The 15,820-nt window shown below is 47.2% G+C and overlaps 1 protein-coding gene across 1 annotated transcript in view; it reads left to right on the top strand.

Moving 5' to 3' along the window:
- Nucleotides 1-15,820, top strand: part of uvrag (UV radiation resistance associated gene) — an 82,752-nt gene that overhangs the window by 2,796 nt on the left and 64,136 nt on the right. Inside the window, exons 2-7 of the mRNA XM_036524259.1 lie at nt 1,527-1,644; nt 1,945-1,979; nt 3,803-3,964; nt 4,260-4,334; nt 4,549-4,634; nt 15,534-15,639. Of these exons, the coding sequence (XP_036380152.1) occupies nt 1,527-1,644; nt 1,945-1,979; nt 3,803-3,964; nt 4,260-4,334; nt 4,549-4,634; nt 15,534-15,639 (582 nt within the window). The remainder of the gene's footprint in view (nt 1-1,526; nt 1,645-1,944; nt 1,980-3,802; nt 3,965-4,259; nt 4,335-4,548; nt 4,635-15,533; nt 15,640-15,820) is intronic.

Here is a 15,820-nt window from a genome sequence, read left to right as displayed (position 1 = left end):
AACATCCTTCCCCCCGTAAAGTGAGATGAGGAATTTTTTTCTGAATAGACAATCTTCCTGTTTTTTGGGGTTGATTGTCAGACAATATTAACTTGAAATCACTGACCCTCCATTCTATTCTATTAGCTGACAGTTTGGAGTTGTTTGTCAGGTGGTGTGCTTTTAATTTAGCTTGTATCTGATGCAATGCTACGTTAAGCTAGGACAATATTCCATTGGCAAAGGGTTTTATGCTGCCCTGAGATGTTTTGTTTCAGAGCTGAGCTAATTGAAGCTGTATAGGGCTCTTGTGAGAATATATCCTTTCTGAAAACGGTTTAAAGCAACGTGTTCAATGCTTGAATGATCTTCATTTTTTGCAGATTTGCAGATTGCATTGATATTCCTATTAGTTATTACATTAAAGGAAAAAACTGAGTGAGTTTTCAGATGTTATCATTACATTCAGAAAGGTCCTGAATGGTTTATAGCACATTACCTACAAAACATGGGAGTCATTCTCAACATTCTCATTATTCCATTATTTTAGCCAAGAAGTCAGAAATGATAGAAATTTTTAAGAAACTGCTTTTGCATTGAGGTCAGTCAGAAATGAAAAATTCACCTTATCAAAGAAAAATGCTGTGCTTCAATGGAAAAGCTGCTGTAACTTTTTGGACCTTGTTTGATCTATGATGACCCAGCCTTTCTGGGGAAAAATGTCTGGATTCTTCAGCTTGTCCCTGTTTTACAGCTTCTGGAAGAGAGGGGGCACTTACTGCAACGCAATCTGGGAATTGCAGTCCCATGGGCCACAGACAATGTTGTATGAATTTAGAAAATGTCAGAGTGGGACGTTCTGTAGTTTTATCAAAGTGATTCATCATATCAAATAGACAGGGGGTTTGGTATTTTTCTCACTAGTCTATTTGACATGGAATAGCCTGTTGGTTAACCTAAAGTTTCTTTTTGTTGTTTTTTTCTTGAGGAAATAAAGTTGTACATTACAAATGTGTTTTTGGGAGTGGTTGTTGGGAATGTTGTTGTAAAAGTGACCACAGCACCAAATCCAAGTGCTTTTGATTGTAAGTCAATCACACAACGGCTTTATGTTATTTGAAGTATTCTTTTATTTTTTAATTTACAGTATTTTATGTTCAATTTTCATGCACCTGCTTTGTTGTTAAGAGTGAAAGTACATCTGTTGTAATTTAATTTAAAAAGGTATATCTTCCGTCATTTACCTGTAGCCTTTGCTTGCCAGAGATGATGGAGTTGAGTAATGCTCTGACAGCCACCTTTTTTAATATGGTAGTTGTGTCACAACTGGTGTGTCTTTCGGATATGAGACAAACACTAGATGTAACCACAGTTGTAAGGTCCTCTTGCCCACTTGGGAAGGCCTAGTGAGACCAAGGGGTGAGAAATGCAGAGCGCGATCGGTCATGAAGACTGCGGCCTAGGCGCTTGGGGTCGGAAGTGTGCCTACCATAGGCCTGCTGTCTGTGCCGATCAGTGACACACACGCCCCTCTCCTTCCCTCACAGAGACGCCTGCGCCACCTCCGGAGCATTGCGGCGCGCAACATCGTCAACAAGAACGGATCCCCGCTGCTCGACACCTACTTCACCCTGCACCTCTGCCAGGAGGACCGGATATCCAGAGGTGAGGGCATCCCTCTTCAGGCCTCTCAAAGGCTGAGTTTGGCTTTCTTCCTCTCTGTTTCCAAACTGCAGGCATAGCAAATGAAACAAAGAGCCTTAGAAGACCCAAAGCAAGGGACTGGGTCTTGTGAGCCTTTGTCAGGCATTTATCATTTCATCAGTCTCTACGCATGCCACAAGAGTTTAATCCATTGAACTAGAGTCAAATGGTGATGCCCTCCAGTCAGATCCAATTGCAGAGCTAAAAGCTATGAGCTCAGTGTACTCTAACTTCATTTTCACTTTCCTCTTCCACACCCAGGTTTTTACAAGAGTGAGGTCATCAAGGACTCATTGGTAAGTGTTGCTATGTGAAAATGAAACAAAAAAAAACAAAAACAAAAGTTGTTGTGTGGCTTTGCCCTGGATTGAGTATTTTAGCGCTCACTCGGTCTCGCCTGACCTCGCCTGCCGTTGGCTGGGCCTGAATGAGCAGCATGTCAGAGCTGATGGCCGTGCGGCCTCAGGATGCACAGGCCCCTGTATCTGTGACGCCAGTGCCTCGGAGTGAGATTGCTCCCCCCATTCAGCCAGACAATAGCCTCGGAGGCCACATTGTGCTGAGGCCTGAGTCCCCCCGCCAATGGAAATACGTGCCCTTCAATCAGGCGATCCCTTCCAGGTCCCTGCAGTCCTGTGACAGAGCTGTATCGGCAGGACAGATGGCGTCTCCGTGGCCGCCAGACGGCGCGCTCGGCTGCAGCCCCGCAGAGAGGGCTGGCAGATCTGGGCCCTGTGCCCCGTTCGCACGCCGCCCCTGTCCCATGCCCAGTGCCGTCTCGAAACAGGAAGCTGCGTGCAGCAGTCACTTTCTCCACACTTCCTCCTACGCGGCTACCAGACAGGGCCGAGTCTGAGCCTCTTCGATCTCTCAGCGCAGCAATGATTGGCTAACTGCGTGCTATTGGCTGTACGCGTATGAGTCTGTGGACACTTAAAATTACATACATATACGTGCAATTACAGCATAACCTGTCAAATTACTCTTGCTGTTTAAATAAAAGCAAGCACAAAAATACTCAGTGTAACACAAAAAATCGAGAGGACCTGGTTCTGTTGTAGTCCTGTGTGCCTCCTAAGCCAAATTAACCGTTGCTTGCCTTTGCTTTTGACAATGAGTTATGCCACAGTTGCCAAGACTGAGGGTCAAACAGTCAAAAAGTCTCCAAATCTGGAATACCGTTTGAGAGGATTCACCCTGTTCAGGCTGTAAGGGGGAAACCTACCCTGTCTCCCCTCTTCTCTCCCACCCTCCTTTCATTCTATCCTAACTCATTTGTAGCTTTTCCTGTTTGTAAACCTTCCATGGCAGAATGTGCAGTTTGTGTTGTGAGGCCTACTTTAGCTATTAGATTAAGAAATTGACTGTTCATTAGACATGGTACTCGTTATAATTGTGAAACAAGCCGTTTGTTTCTCTGGATACGTCAGTAAGATGAGGAAAGGCAGGAAATAAATGAACAGCCAGAGCTTTTGCAAGGTACGCGCTGCCATCTTGTTACAGCAGGAACTGGTTACCACAGCGCACTTGGTATGCAAGCCTGCAAAGCCTATACATATAGAGGCTAAGTGCACCAGAACACTGTTTATATGCTGCCTGCATCAGTTAATTATGTCTTATTTCATTACCATACACTTTCCCCTCTGTCTCTTCGTTCAGATGTTTCGAAATGTAGCAGAGAAGAAACTGCAACGTCTCCATTTGCTCGAACTCGGCCTTATCACAACCAGGGTCTTGTTAGTGTTGGTATTGTCTCGTGCTGTCCTTTCCCCTCGAGGTTGTGCCCCTTTCCTTTGTCTTTTTTTTTGCCACAGCGGTCTTTGAGAAGATTAATTTCCCTCACTTTTTCCTGTTGTTGTGCAGAGACGCGGTCTGCCTGGCTGGCCTCCAGCTCTGTCCTTCCTGCTGACTCGGCTAAATAGAGAAAAGAAGAATTTTTATTAATCAGCATTTTATTTTTTTGGAATGAGGACAGGCCAGGACTGATTTTTAGCTTTGACAGATAGATGTAAAACATGAGGCACTAGACGCAGGCCGTCCTTAGCAGTCCTGCCTAACTTAACTTGTCATCTCAATAGTGTGAATGCTCAGTCTCATTGTGTGCTGTATCTCCTGTCAGAATCCCACATGGAGGAGTCTTGATTTCGGCATGCTGCCTGACTTGCTGGACACGTCGGTGTCCTCCTTCGTGGTTCGGATATGGGGAGGGCGGGGTGAACAGTACCAGCTTCTCATAGAGTGGAAAGTCAACCTGGACGGTCTCAGATACACTGGGCAGCAGGTGAGCCTGTTCCCTCCTCCCTCCTCCCTCCCTCCCTCCTTCTGTGCTCTCCCCTGTCCCGTTCTTTCCTCCTGATCCTCTCCCCTGTTCTCCCCTCCTGTTTCCCTCCCCCTGTCCCCTGTCCCCCTCCTCCTTTCTGCTGTTCCCTTCCCCAGTCTCCCCCCTGCCCCACTCCTCCTCTGCCCTGCCTTAGACAGACACACAGACACACAGACACACAGACACAAAGCAGGTCAGTCCCCTGTATAACCCCAATCGCACATAGACAAAGGCCTCTGTGGTTTTCTTCCCGTAGATCCGCTCCAGGAATCCAAATGAGATCATATTTGGATTAAACGATGGCTACTATGCAGCTGACTTCGATCATAAGGTATGCTTTTTTCCATTATAAATACGAGCCCTTGGTGGTAGATATCTGGTGTAAATCTTCCGTTGTTCTGTTGTTCTCATAGCTTTGTCATTTATGCATTTGGGTTTTTGGGTGATGCAATTGTAATTACACACACAAGAATAGTAACTCCAAAACATAATGTCTTTAGCGATTGAAATGTTCAATGTGATTTTTTTTTCAAATGATATTTCAGGATCACTCCGAAAGGAAGAAGAACAGTTTGCTTCAGGTCGACCAGAGTTCAGTTCGAAACTCCTACAGTGTTTTCTCCCTATTGAGGTAAGTTTTCCATCTCTTAGAGGCTTTGTGAGGTCACGCCCTTTCTTCTCTACCCAGAGATTAGTTCCTCAGTCCAGAGCAATGCAGAGCCTCCTTCTGCACCCAGAAAACATTCTGTACGCTAGTGTTGGTGTGGAAAGTGTGCTGCGAGTGGGAAAAGGATGTGATTAACTGTAATCTGCTTGAAGTGCACTAACGTGCGTGGTAATTTAGGTAAGAGGTCTGATGAGGTTGAGCCAAAGGGAACGTCCTATTTTAGCAGCTTTGGTGTGGGGTATTTGGAAATTGTGGTTATATACCACAAGAGGGAATGTACGCTAGCTGTAGTGACACCATCTCTGCCAGTGTTAACCGACCCCTAGTGTACCATCACACACTGGAAATAGTCTGCAGAGCATTCCCATAGATTTCTGTATCCTGGATTCTTTCAATGTCGTTTGTTTTCCAGCAGGTGGCGCTTGGATGCAGCTTTTAGCAGAAGTAGTGTTTTTACTTGTCTGCTCTACGACAGGGGTGACTACACAGCTTACATTTGACGTGCATTTATACTGCTGGATTGTAGCAGTCTTAATTGTAGCATTGAAGCAGCGTAGGTAGGTAATTAACACAATAGCAGTGCCTCTGTCTTGGAATGCATCTTTTTGTTTCCAAGTGAAAAGCAAAAAATACAAGATGGAGGTTTTTGTGCGTTTACTGTACAAAAACAACAACTTGCAAGTAAGGAAGACTTTTGTATATAAGGATGCATGTAAGGAGAAATTTGTATAGAAAATAAAGTGCCAAGCTTCCTTATCGTTCAGAATCAGTAGGATGAGGTATAATATATTGAAAACCTATGCTGGTGTCAAACCACCAGGGGGAGGCAGTTCATCGCTTTTTGAACAGACAAGTCCTGCACACGCTACTCTCAGCCATACGTGCAGTACTTCAATAACGCTGTCGACGCAGCAGCGCAGGGCTGCTCAGTGTTTACATTGTTTCTCTCTGTGTAAATACAGGTTTTGTCTAATGGTATCCGCAGGATCATACACAGTATCTTCTGCGTCCGGCCTGTCTGCTCCCCACTCCCTACACGCGAAGGTCACGCAGCACGGCGCGGGTGACGCCCTGCGCGGTCTGCCTCACACGTGTGCCGTTGAAGTCATAGGTCTCAGGGCGTTTGGCGGAGCCGCCTGACAGAGGGCCCTCTGCAGTCCATCACTCCGGCTCTGCGGAGGAGCCCTGCTCTATGTCAGTGGCTAGATTACCGCAGGCCTGGGACCCCGTGCCTGTCTGAGACAATTACGTGACTCCGCGTTACGGGGGGATTTCCCAGCTGACACGGATGGCGCAGGGGGAACTGGTGCAGGGTATAGTGCTAACCTGGTTTTTCACACCGATTTAGACTTTTGGTGGGGGGGGGTCAGTTCGAAGCAAGCCCTGTAGAACCGGGTCTCACTTCCAGGCCAGAAAAGATCTGATAATACCCGTCAGGTTCACCGATTACATAGACATATTTGTGAGGCCTCTCCTTACAGGGCAGACGGAGGGGTCTGTTTAATATCTTGGCTTGGGCCTGCAGTACGTTAATGCTCTGGCCCAGAGTATAAAGATGACTTCCCCCCTGTATGTCAGAGAATCCTCTTCTTTAGATGGAGGGGAATGTTCCCTGCTTGGCCAGGGCTCTCGATTCGAACTGGTTCCTGAAATGCTCCAGCCGGCTGTTTTACTGTAGCAGAGGGAGGCGTCGCTGAGCTCAGCCACGCACGGCATAGTTTCTACTGTTTACATTTTCACTGAAGGCGTTGCTTCATAGGTTTTTTTTATACATTTTTTTGGTTCCTTCAGATTGTACGGGGTGCGCTGTAGATTTGGAAATGCGCAAGGGGCTAATTTAAAAAAAGCAAAAAAAACAAAAACAAAACAAGCAGTACCTGTCTTTTGTGAGGTTTGGCTTGGCTTTGGCCCACGCTCTCCCGTTTTGCGCTGCCGGAGTGAGGGGGAAGGCTGGGGGGACGTAGCCCCGGGGTGCGGAGAGGTTTCATTACTCACCCTAACGTAAGCTAAGCCGACACCGTGCTGACAGAGGGGCACCGGCTCTCGGGCCGAGGGAGGACCCTGCCCTGCAGTGGGAGCCGCTCTGAGATCTGCCGCTGGGCTCACTGGTGCAGGATCTCGCAGGATCCTGGGCACAGCAGTGTGGCGTAGTGGTGAGGAGCAGGTCGTGCAGCCCAAAGGTTGCTGGTGCAATTCCCCGCTGGGGCGCTGCTGTTGCACCCTTCGGCAAGGTACTTAACCCACAGTTGCCTTGGTAAATATCCAGCTGTGCAATTGGATAAAACTGTAACTTGTGTCAGTTGCTCTGGATAAGAGTGTGTGCTAAATGACAGTAATGGTATGTAATAATAATGCAACAGTAATGCAATGTCACGTAACGGGCAGAATTTACATTCTGCTTAATAAATCCCCTGGCACGGTCCCCTCCATTTTGGTGGAAAATTGTGCGGACATCCTTGATGACATTGTTGCAGGGGCGTCACCGCTGAAAACCAGCGCTCGGATGATGGAAACGGGATAGCATTACTGCCTCTGAAGCGTTTGCTTTGGATCAGCTCTGTGATCAGTTAGAGGTTTTCTGTCAGTTTTGCTCAGGCTGTCGAAGGCCTCAGGCCCGAGAGCGAGGGAGGGAGCCCCGCGGCTTTTGAAGTGGCAGATAGAGTGTATCATTAATCAACGAAGTCCTCTCTCAGCGATGGATTCGCATCCGTGGGAAACGCGCGACTTCGTATTCCAAGGAAATGCCACGCAGATGAGCGAGCAACCAGTGATTTCACTCTGGCAGAGATCGCCGAGAGGGTCCTGGAACAGATTTTGGTGTGATGGAACTCCGCTGTTGGGAGAGATCCGGTGGGGTCTGTAGCTTTGGAAGTCGGGCAGCTGCTTATTGACAGGACGCTGAGAGGTCCCGGAGTCGAAAAAGAGGCCGTCCCCCGGACCCTAACGGGAGCGGCCTTCGTGGGGTGAACGGGCGAACCGCTGGAGGGGCTGCCTGCCACACCAGGCCCCCTCTCAGGATTCCATTCATTCTTACCAAATCACAACCTGATCGCACCGGCAGTGAGAAAACAACGTAGCTGACTGCCACGCTGTGTTTCCACGACATATTCCCTCTGTTTCCCAGTTACGGCTAACCTCCTTTGTTGTTTTAATTTAGAGCAGCCACCAGCTCCTTTTCCCCCACTTATGCATGGGAAGCTCTCAGCGGCTGGAACTGCACAGGCAGGCAGAAACCTGGATATAGCACTCTTGGAGGTTATATGAGGAAAAATTAAATTAAAACTTGTTGAATCAGCCATGTAAGGAGCATAAAAAATTGTATTCACTGGAAAACAGTGCCCTCTACTGTTGCAGACAGTACAAGAACTCTCACTATGCAGATCAATGTAGAGTAGAGCTTCATGCCTTTCTTCAAGCACCAATACTCTCAAATGATGCAGTATAGTACTGGAAACCTGTAATTTTGTGAAACTGAGCAGCTGATGTTCCACTGATAGTCCTTAAAACCAAGTGAATAATTTTTGCTTGGCACATAGACTGATGTTCATCTGACAGAAGTTCAACCACAGAATATTCCCCTGAAAACAATATCTTTTTTCAGTTGAGACACCTGATTTAATCTACAAGGAAGCAGACAACAGAATTTTAATTTATACATTGCTTTTTTAGATTTTTAATTCCTTTTTTAGTTATTTTTCTTTTTTCATATCGATCAATATTTTGTTAATTTCTCTTCATATCTGAGCTGTTCAGTGAGAAACCAGATTATTTCATTAAATAATAATAATAAGAGTAAAAATAATTCAAATAAAGCGCCTTCTATTGCCACATGTTCTCTGGCCCATCCTTGAAGTGATGTATGTTTTGGATTGAAGACCTCGTGTTTGAGTAACCCCTCTATAATAAGGGTAAAAATGTGGCATTTTGTAACGATTATGCCCCCTGTAACTCCTCCTTGTTATTCCTTCCCGAGGCCTGGTGCTTGAGTGGCATGTGGGAAAACAGTGGCCGCTCCCCGCGGCGTGTCGTGGGGGGTCACGCCCGCCCGGCGCGAAGGAACCTCGACCCGTGTATAGGCGGCGAGGTGATAAGCCCATCCTGCAGTTAGCGCATTTGGCCGGTCCTGCTCCCCGGCGCCCAGCAGGCCCGGTGCAGGAGTGGTGAGGCACAGGATATTGTTCTGGGCGGGATTAGGAGGCCCGTTTAAACAGCTGGCCCAGGAGAGACCCTAAAGCCCAGCCTTGGGCCTAAAAAGACGTTTCTGCCTATGGAAAATAAACCCCCCCCTAATCTTTAAAATCGCTGCATTGAATAATACACGTATTTGTTTTTTTTTCACACCCTTTAGGTATATTTTGAAAATACCAAAGCAAGCGGTACACTGGGTCGTGTCGTTGCTTCTCCCCGTTCCCCTTCAGTGCCGGCTTCCTCTGAACCCCAAACATGCGTGAATTTCGTCATTTTCAAACATGACCGTTGTTTTTCTTCGGCCGTTTTGCGATAATGGAAGTTCAAACAAACCGGCGTTTTTTAAGAAGCCGCGAGAGCTGTCCTTGCGTCTCTGTGCACAGTGCAGTAAGCCCTCGATGGAGAACGGCGGCTTTGCGTCTTATTACAGCCCTGCATGCAGCCCTCCTCGCTCTGAGCCTTTCCCACTCCCCTCTTCATTGGCAGACAGTAAAAACGCTGTCAGCTTTAATCTCAGCGGTTTCATCTAGAGTGCATTCTTTTAGGATCCCAAATCCGATTACTCTATCTTCTGGCTTTAATGCAGCAGGGTCACTTACTGTATTTTCCTCTTAGGAAGAGAATAATTTTGCTGTTACTGTTAATGTGAAATTTATGCACAACAAGCACGTATCATTTTCAGCATCACTCAAGACCATTAAATCCCCTATTCTGGTAAAGTATGAAGTGAATAATGGACTCTTGCAGGTAGGGAAGGGGAACAGAAGCTTCCAACTGACTCAAACACACTTGGCCTTTAAGTGAACCTTTGATTGAATCATCTCCCCTGGTATCATCCAGATTTGTATTATCCGTATTTTTCAGAAATAAAAGTTGCCATGTAAACAACCGTGTTTGTCTGCCTAATATACTTGACAGGACGACCATCTGTCAGTGGCGGGCGGGTGAAAGCGCAGCCAGACCAAAATGTTTTTGAAGGGGGGACAATCTTATCTCTGCCGCACCTCCTGAGGTAGACAATGCTGCTATTTGAGGTGCGCGGCCCCGCGGTCTGAATGTTTTCACATTCCCCAGGAAGGCAGAGGACATTCTATAGAATGTTGATGTTTGCTTTCTGGCCCTTATGACGCCCCTTTTCTTTTAAATTCCGTGATGTTGTGCATTTTTGTGAATCTTTGGATAATTTTGATGTCCGTTACGGCATCCTGTCAATCAGAGAGTATGTTTTTGAATGTAGTTTGTGCCACTTGATCAATTTTACCTGTAGAATACCCTCATCTTTTTGTGGTAAATGCTCAATATCACCAGCTCCTCAGCTCTTCTTAACACTTGTTTGTGCACACATAGAATTATGAGCTTGGTGGTTGTTGAATGAATGAAAAACTTTAAGTAAAGAAGTAGGTAGAACGGCATATGGGCCATAAAACTGTAAGAATTACAGACACAGTTCCCTGTAGTGACTGCTTTGTCATTGGTACTCTTTTTGTTTCTGTCTGAGGCTTTGCATTTTCAAAGCATCTCAGAGGTGAAAGTAAAATATTGGCAAAAAATTGGCAATGCCATTACATAATTGAACGAAACAGTACAGTCAAACGTGCCTGTTTATTCCCAAACTATTCATATATACATTAGTATGTATATGATCTATATATTAAGAGAAGAATGAAAAAAATGAAAAGCCCTCACACATTGTCGACTGACGCTGAAGAATTACAGAAATAAGACCGACCACGCCACACAGAAAAGAGAGTTCCGGTTGTTTCTCCCTCAGTCGAACCATTTGTGGGAACGCTGCCTTTCGTTTCCTCACTTTCTCCCTTGTACAAAAGGGCCTCGCGGGTTTCCGGGCTCGTTCAAAGTGGTTCATTGAACAAATGGCGAAACTCAGAAAAACACGAGGGGGAAATGTGCCGCAAAACAATAACAAAACCGGAGGAATCTGGTTTTGTAAAGGGAAAGCCCGAATGCCATGTTTTCTCGTAGTGCCACACCTACTGTCACTGCAAGGCTGACAAGTGATGTCGTTTAGATGTGCAGGTCTGTCTGGAGGATGGCCGGTCGGTTCGTGTGTGCACGTGTGTTCTCTCAAGCAGACAGTTTTTCTCCCCTTATCTCTGCAGGCCAGATGACACATCTGTCCTCGCTATTCCCCGAATTGATTATGAAGCATCGGGCCCTGTGCTTGAACGCAAACACTTCTAAATATTTATTTGGATATAATCAATACAGTAAACACATGAGGCCTCTGGGAGGTTAGCGCGCTCCCTTGTGCGTGCTGTTAGTCATTTCGTTCCGGGGGTCCCTGGAAGGTGGTCGTCTCTGTTTAAGGTCACGGGGTTAATGCTGCCTCTATTTATTTCCATTGTTCATTAATTTCTTTTTCCATCGATCCATCTTAGCCATTCTTGGCCCACGCTGTGCCCGCTCTATTCTCAGGCTTTTTCGGAAGAGGCCGCCGAAGAAGAGACTCGCCTCGCCATAAAAAATATACCCAGTATCCTTCAGCTGCACTAGCTGTAGTGAGGAAATAACGGCAGTGCAGTGGGGAAGGTGGCAGGGGTGCGAGTGTTTTCTGGGAGATGCGCCCCTGTGAGTGCACTGCCCTAGCAAGGGCCCGGGCAGATAAGCACCTCGCTGATCCAGAGGGGGAGATTAGGCCCCAGAGGCAGTCTGCCTCAGACTGGGGGCTGATAAGCACTCAGACGTGCGTGAAGGCAGAGAGATAACCGCTCTCACCTCAGGGAAGTAGCCGCTATCAGATTCCACCATCGCAATCACGCCGGCCGATAAAGCTGTCAAATCAATGCCTGAGCTGGCATTTTAAAGGGCTGTCGCTATTGGCTATCGCGCCATATCAAGGAGGCTGGAAAAAAAGGCGAATCGCTCTAGCAGAAATGTTTTCCTCCCTCAATATTAAATATTATCAAGTGAATTCCACTTAAGAGAGAGTGATTTATGCACGGTTGGCTCGCATAACCTCAGATCCCTACTGGGATATCCTTGTAAAATGTCAAACGTGGCCCCACGGATTTGCGGAAAGGGGGTGTCGTCCTAGGTTCGAGTGTCGTTAAAGGACTCCAGGAGAGAGCTTCCAGCACACCTGCAAAAACATTGTCTTCGGAAGCTACCGAGTGCCAGCAGCAAGCCAGCTCCTCATTTTCCTCTCACATCTGTGGCCCACGTTCCACACCGAGGCCGGACCAACCTACGAGGGCAAACGGCGCTCGCCCGTCCAAGACCACATTGGAGATGCCAGGCTGCCTAAACATGGGCGGCACCGAGGTCATGGCCATCAGCAACACCCAATCCAACCAAGGGCTTAAGACAAATTGCAAGACAAACACCTGCCGCATACAGCTGGGTCACAGTGATTACATCCACTGATTGGTCCAATTACCTCATTTAAGAAAATTGGAAAGGCAAAAAAAAGCACCGTGGCACGTTTTCCACTTAACCCCTTTGGGGGAGTGTGCAAGCAGTCGGGTGTTATGTTCACAAGATCGTAACAGAATACACACCCAGATTTCATAGAAATCAGTCAAGCTGATTTAGGGGACACAATGATGCATGTCAAGCTTATCTTAAAGTAATCCTAAAGCTGTGGTGTTCCCTCTGAAGAGATGCGTGTTTTGTGCCCGAGTGAGAGCACATTGGATGGAGCAGGAAGTAAGTCTGGGAAGCAGCTTCGTGTGGAATGGCCGAGTGCTGGTGGCGAGGCCTCCCCTATCTGCCGAGATGAGACAATGCAATAAGGCTGTTACAAATAATTGCCAAGGGGGACTGTGGACAGGGAAAGAGCCACCACAGTGTACCTGGACCTTCTCACACATGAAAGCCGGTGGCCGTGATAAAAGTGAAAGGAGAATTATTACGGAAAGCCCCGCCGCTGACACGAAATCATATGCAGGCACGCGCGCTAAAAGGCTCTTTTGTGGTTTGTCAAGTTTACTGATTCAGCCAAAACCCTAAGAACTCGGCAATCCGAAGCCATTAGTTATGAAAATCTAGGCCTGTGTTTTGGCAGATCCCGTGGTGGAGTAGGCGGAAGACGTCTTGAAGCGGTTTAAGCGACAGTCTTGCTGGCATTATCCGGGGTGGGAGGTGGGGGGGGGCAGCACACGGAGGGAGACGCGATTCTCTTAATGGGGGCCACCTGCGCCTTTTTTTCCGTCTCCTTAAAAATGCTGCCCTTTCGGGAAGGCCGTGAGAATGTGATAATCCTCCCGGTCTACCAGCTGTGGACAACGGAGCGGGGGGGAGAGAAAGAGAGCCGAAACAAGCCGCGGCTTGCCATCAAAGGTGGCCCGGGCCGAGGCTGCCCTGTGAAAGCCCTGCTGAGAAAACACAGCGAAGGGGAATCGGCTAACGAGAAAAGCAAACCGCTTTCGACTGCAGTCAGGCAACGGAACAAGTGGTTTTCCAGAGCCAAAGGAGAGAGGCGCTCAGTGCTGCCTCGCGTAACGGTTGTCTCCCCTTCGCCGAAGCTGTGAAAACGACCACAAGCTCAAGCGGCTCTGACAATATTATTATAAATGGCTCTCGTCTCCTCGTTGTTGTTGAGGAAGCGCTCCCTCCTGGCAGCACCCCAGCGCGCGGCTGTCCGTCCAATCAAACGGGGTCCCCCAGGTGCAGGGTGGCTCGTCTGCTGCTGGGAGCCCACTGGCTGCCCGCTCGCGGGGATTTGTGACTTTTGGAAGCTTTCATTTTTTGGGGATGTAAACATCCCTCCTGAATTTATGGATTCGAGGGCACCTGGGCACGGGCTCCGAAAACAATAAACCCCATGAGATATGGTTTGGTGGGGGCCATACCATCCATTTATCAATCATCCCTGTAAGAGGCCGTCAGCTTTCTGTGCATGCGGTATGTCTATATGAATGATTTGCCAGAGAAATTTTTTTTTAACGTACGAGATATTTATTTTCTGTTTTACATAGACCCTAGAGTCATACTACAGCTCCTATTAGATATATATACATAAGTTACAGAACAAAAGGAACATAAATTTTCCTTTTTTTTTAGGGCAACCAGAGGCACCCTTGAACTCTGAAGGGAACTCATTCCAAGTCAATGTCTTGTTCTGATTGCAGAGGCTGAGTTCTCTGCTCCCCTTGTCCTTTGTTAGAATTACTCCTTTGAACCTTAAACTCGCAAACATCGCCAGGGTTTCTCAGGGGTGAAAAAGGCGCAAAATAACCCTGGCAAAATGAAAACCCCAATAAAGGAGGAAAAAAAGGAGCAAACGAACAAAGAACACAAAAGCGCATGTGTACTGTTAGCACTGACAGACGCTGTCGGAAGACCTCCTGTATCCCGAAAATAATTAATGGCTGGAATGTTCTGGGCAGATAGCTGATGCTGCCAGTTTCGCCGCATTTGTTTCATTCTCCCTGTCTCTTTATTTACTCAGTTTGTTCTGTGTACTAAAGTAATAAATCTTTCGCCATGTTATGCGAGCTTCCTCTATCATTTGCGTCCATTTTGAGTTTTTGTTTTCCCAAAGGGTCTCCCCTGTTGCTTTGTAGTGCTGGTCAGTAATGAGAAAAAGGCGAGACCGTGATTGAATTAATCCAAATAAGAAGCGGGTGCGACCCAGCCGCTGCCGTGTCCTCAAGTTGAACTGCCGATGCCTCCACGAGGATCCTCTGTTCCCAACGGCTTCGTTTCACTGGTGAACAGCCTGTCCCAGAGGCACTGTATTTCCAAGCCGAGACAAGGGGCATCAAAGGGAATCGCTAGTTATTTGGTGGAAAAAATTAACCTGTACAAAGTGTTTTGTTTGAATCAAGCATGTCACAGGCAGCCTTAAAAAGGTGTACACATTGTGAACACATCGGGTTGGCTTTGCCCTCACACGCTATGTTTGCGCTAGTCACGAGCAATAGCGCATTTCCACCGACACGTATCTGGGTGCACTTAAAAATGCCACTTCCACTTACAGCCTGGCGTAGGCGAGGTGTGGTTGAAAGAGGGCCACTTCAGGTGCAGTTGGCCGTGGCGTGGCCACGCTAAGTTTGGCAGAAGCGGGCGTGTTTATGGAAGCGACAAAGCAGGAAGTAGCTCTGGCAGAGTGGCGTGTTAATGTTGTGATCACCTGCAGGTAGAGCTGATCTTTTAAAATGAACATTGAACTTGTCCAGCCAGATGGCAACATTGTTCGCTGCATAGGAAAAGGAGGGAGAATTTTATTTTTGCATTTAATCACACTAGAGTCTTTTCTCATCTTCCTAGTTAGGTAACTAATGAATGAAACATATTTTAGAAGGTTCCATATTCACTGTGTTCTACAAGTTGATGTGGCTAATAGAAATTACCTAAAAGTTTTAAATGGTAATACTAAAGTAATAAGATATTTTTCTCAAAATGTCTGTAGACACACTGGAAACAACCAGGGTGTGAACAGTAAGAAAAACTGTGAGGTTGTCCTGGCTGTAGTTGTTAGATGTCTTTGGACAGAATGGCCATCTAAGCATTTGCATGCTGTCCATAGAGGGAAAAGAGTTGATTTCAGGGTGGACTACTCCATAGCCCATGTGCAGATTGGCCATAGTAGAGAGGCGACAGATCAAAATCCAGTTATCTGTCTCCCATTTCCCTTCATTGAAGTGAAGTTGGGGTAAAAGGCTGGTGACAGAGGAGACGTAACAAAGGCCCTGCTGTCTGTCCAACCCATAGGCTGCACACAGCCCAGAGGGCCATCAAGCAGAACCAGGTCACGGTGCAGAAGATCGGCAAGGAGATCGAGGAGAAGCTGCGGACGACGGCGGCCTGTACGGAGAGGGTGAGTCATCCCCCCCCACCCTCCCATCCATCTGTTCGGATCACGTACGCCAGTCACCGCTGCACTGGATGGGCTGTAAGACTGCCTCTCATCGTCCAAAGCTGAATGCATCTTGCGGCCCAAAACTCCACTCTTACTCAGCCTACGCTATGAAGTCTGAAACACAGATATTCATAAACAT

This window comes from Megalops cyprinoides, chromosome 3 (assembly GCF_013368585.1).
Source record: "Megalops cyprinoides isolate fMegCyp1 chromosome 3, fMegCyp1.pri, whole genome shotgun sequence".
NCBI lineage: Eukaryota > Metazoa > Chordata > Actinopteri > Elopiformes > Megalopidae > Megalops > Megalops cyprinoides.
Note: the sequence above shows the minus strand (reverse complement) of the source record. Positions and strands in the feature narration are given on the sequence as shown.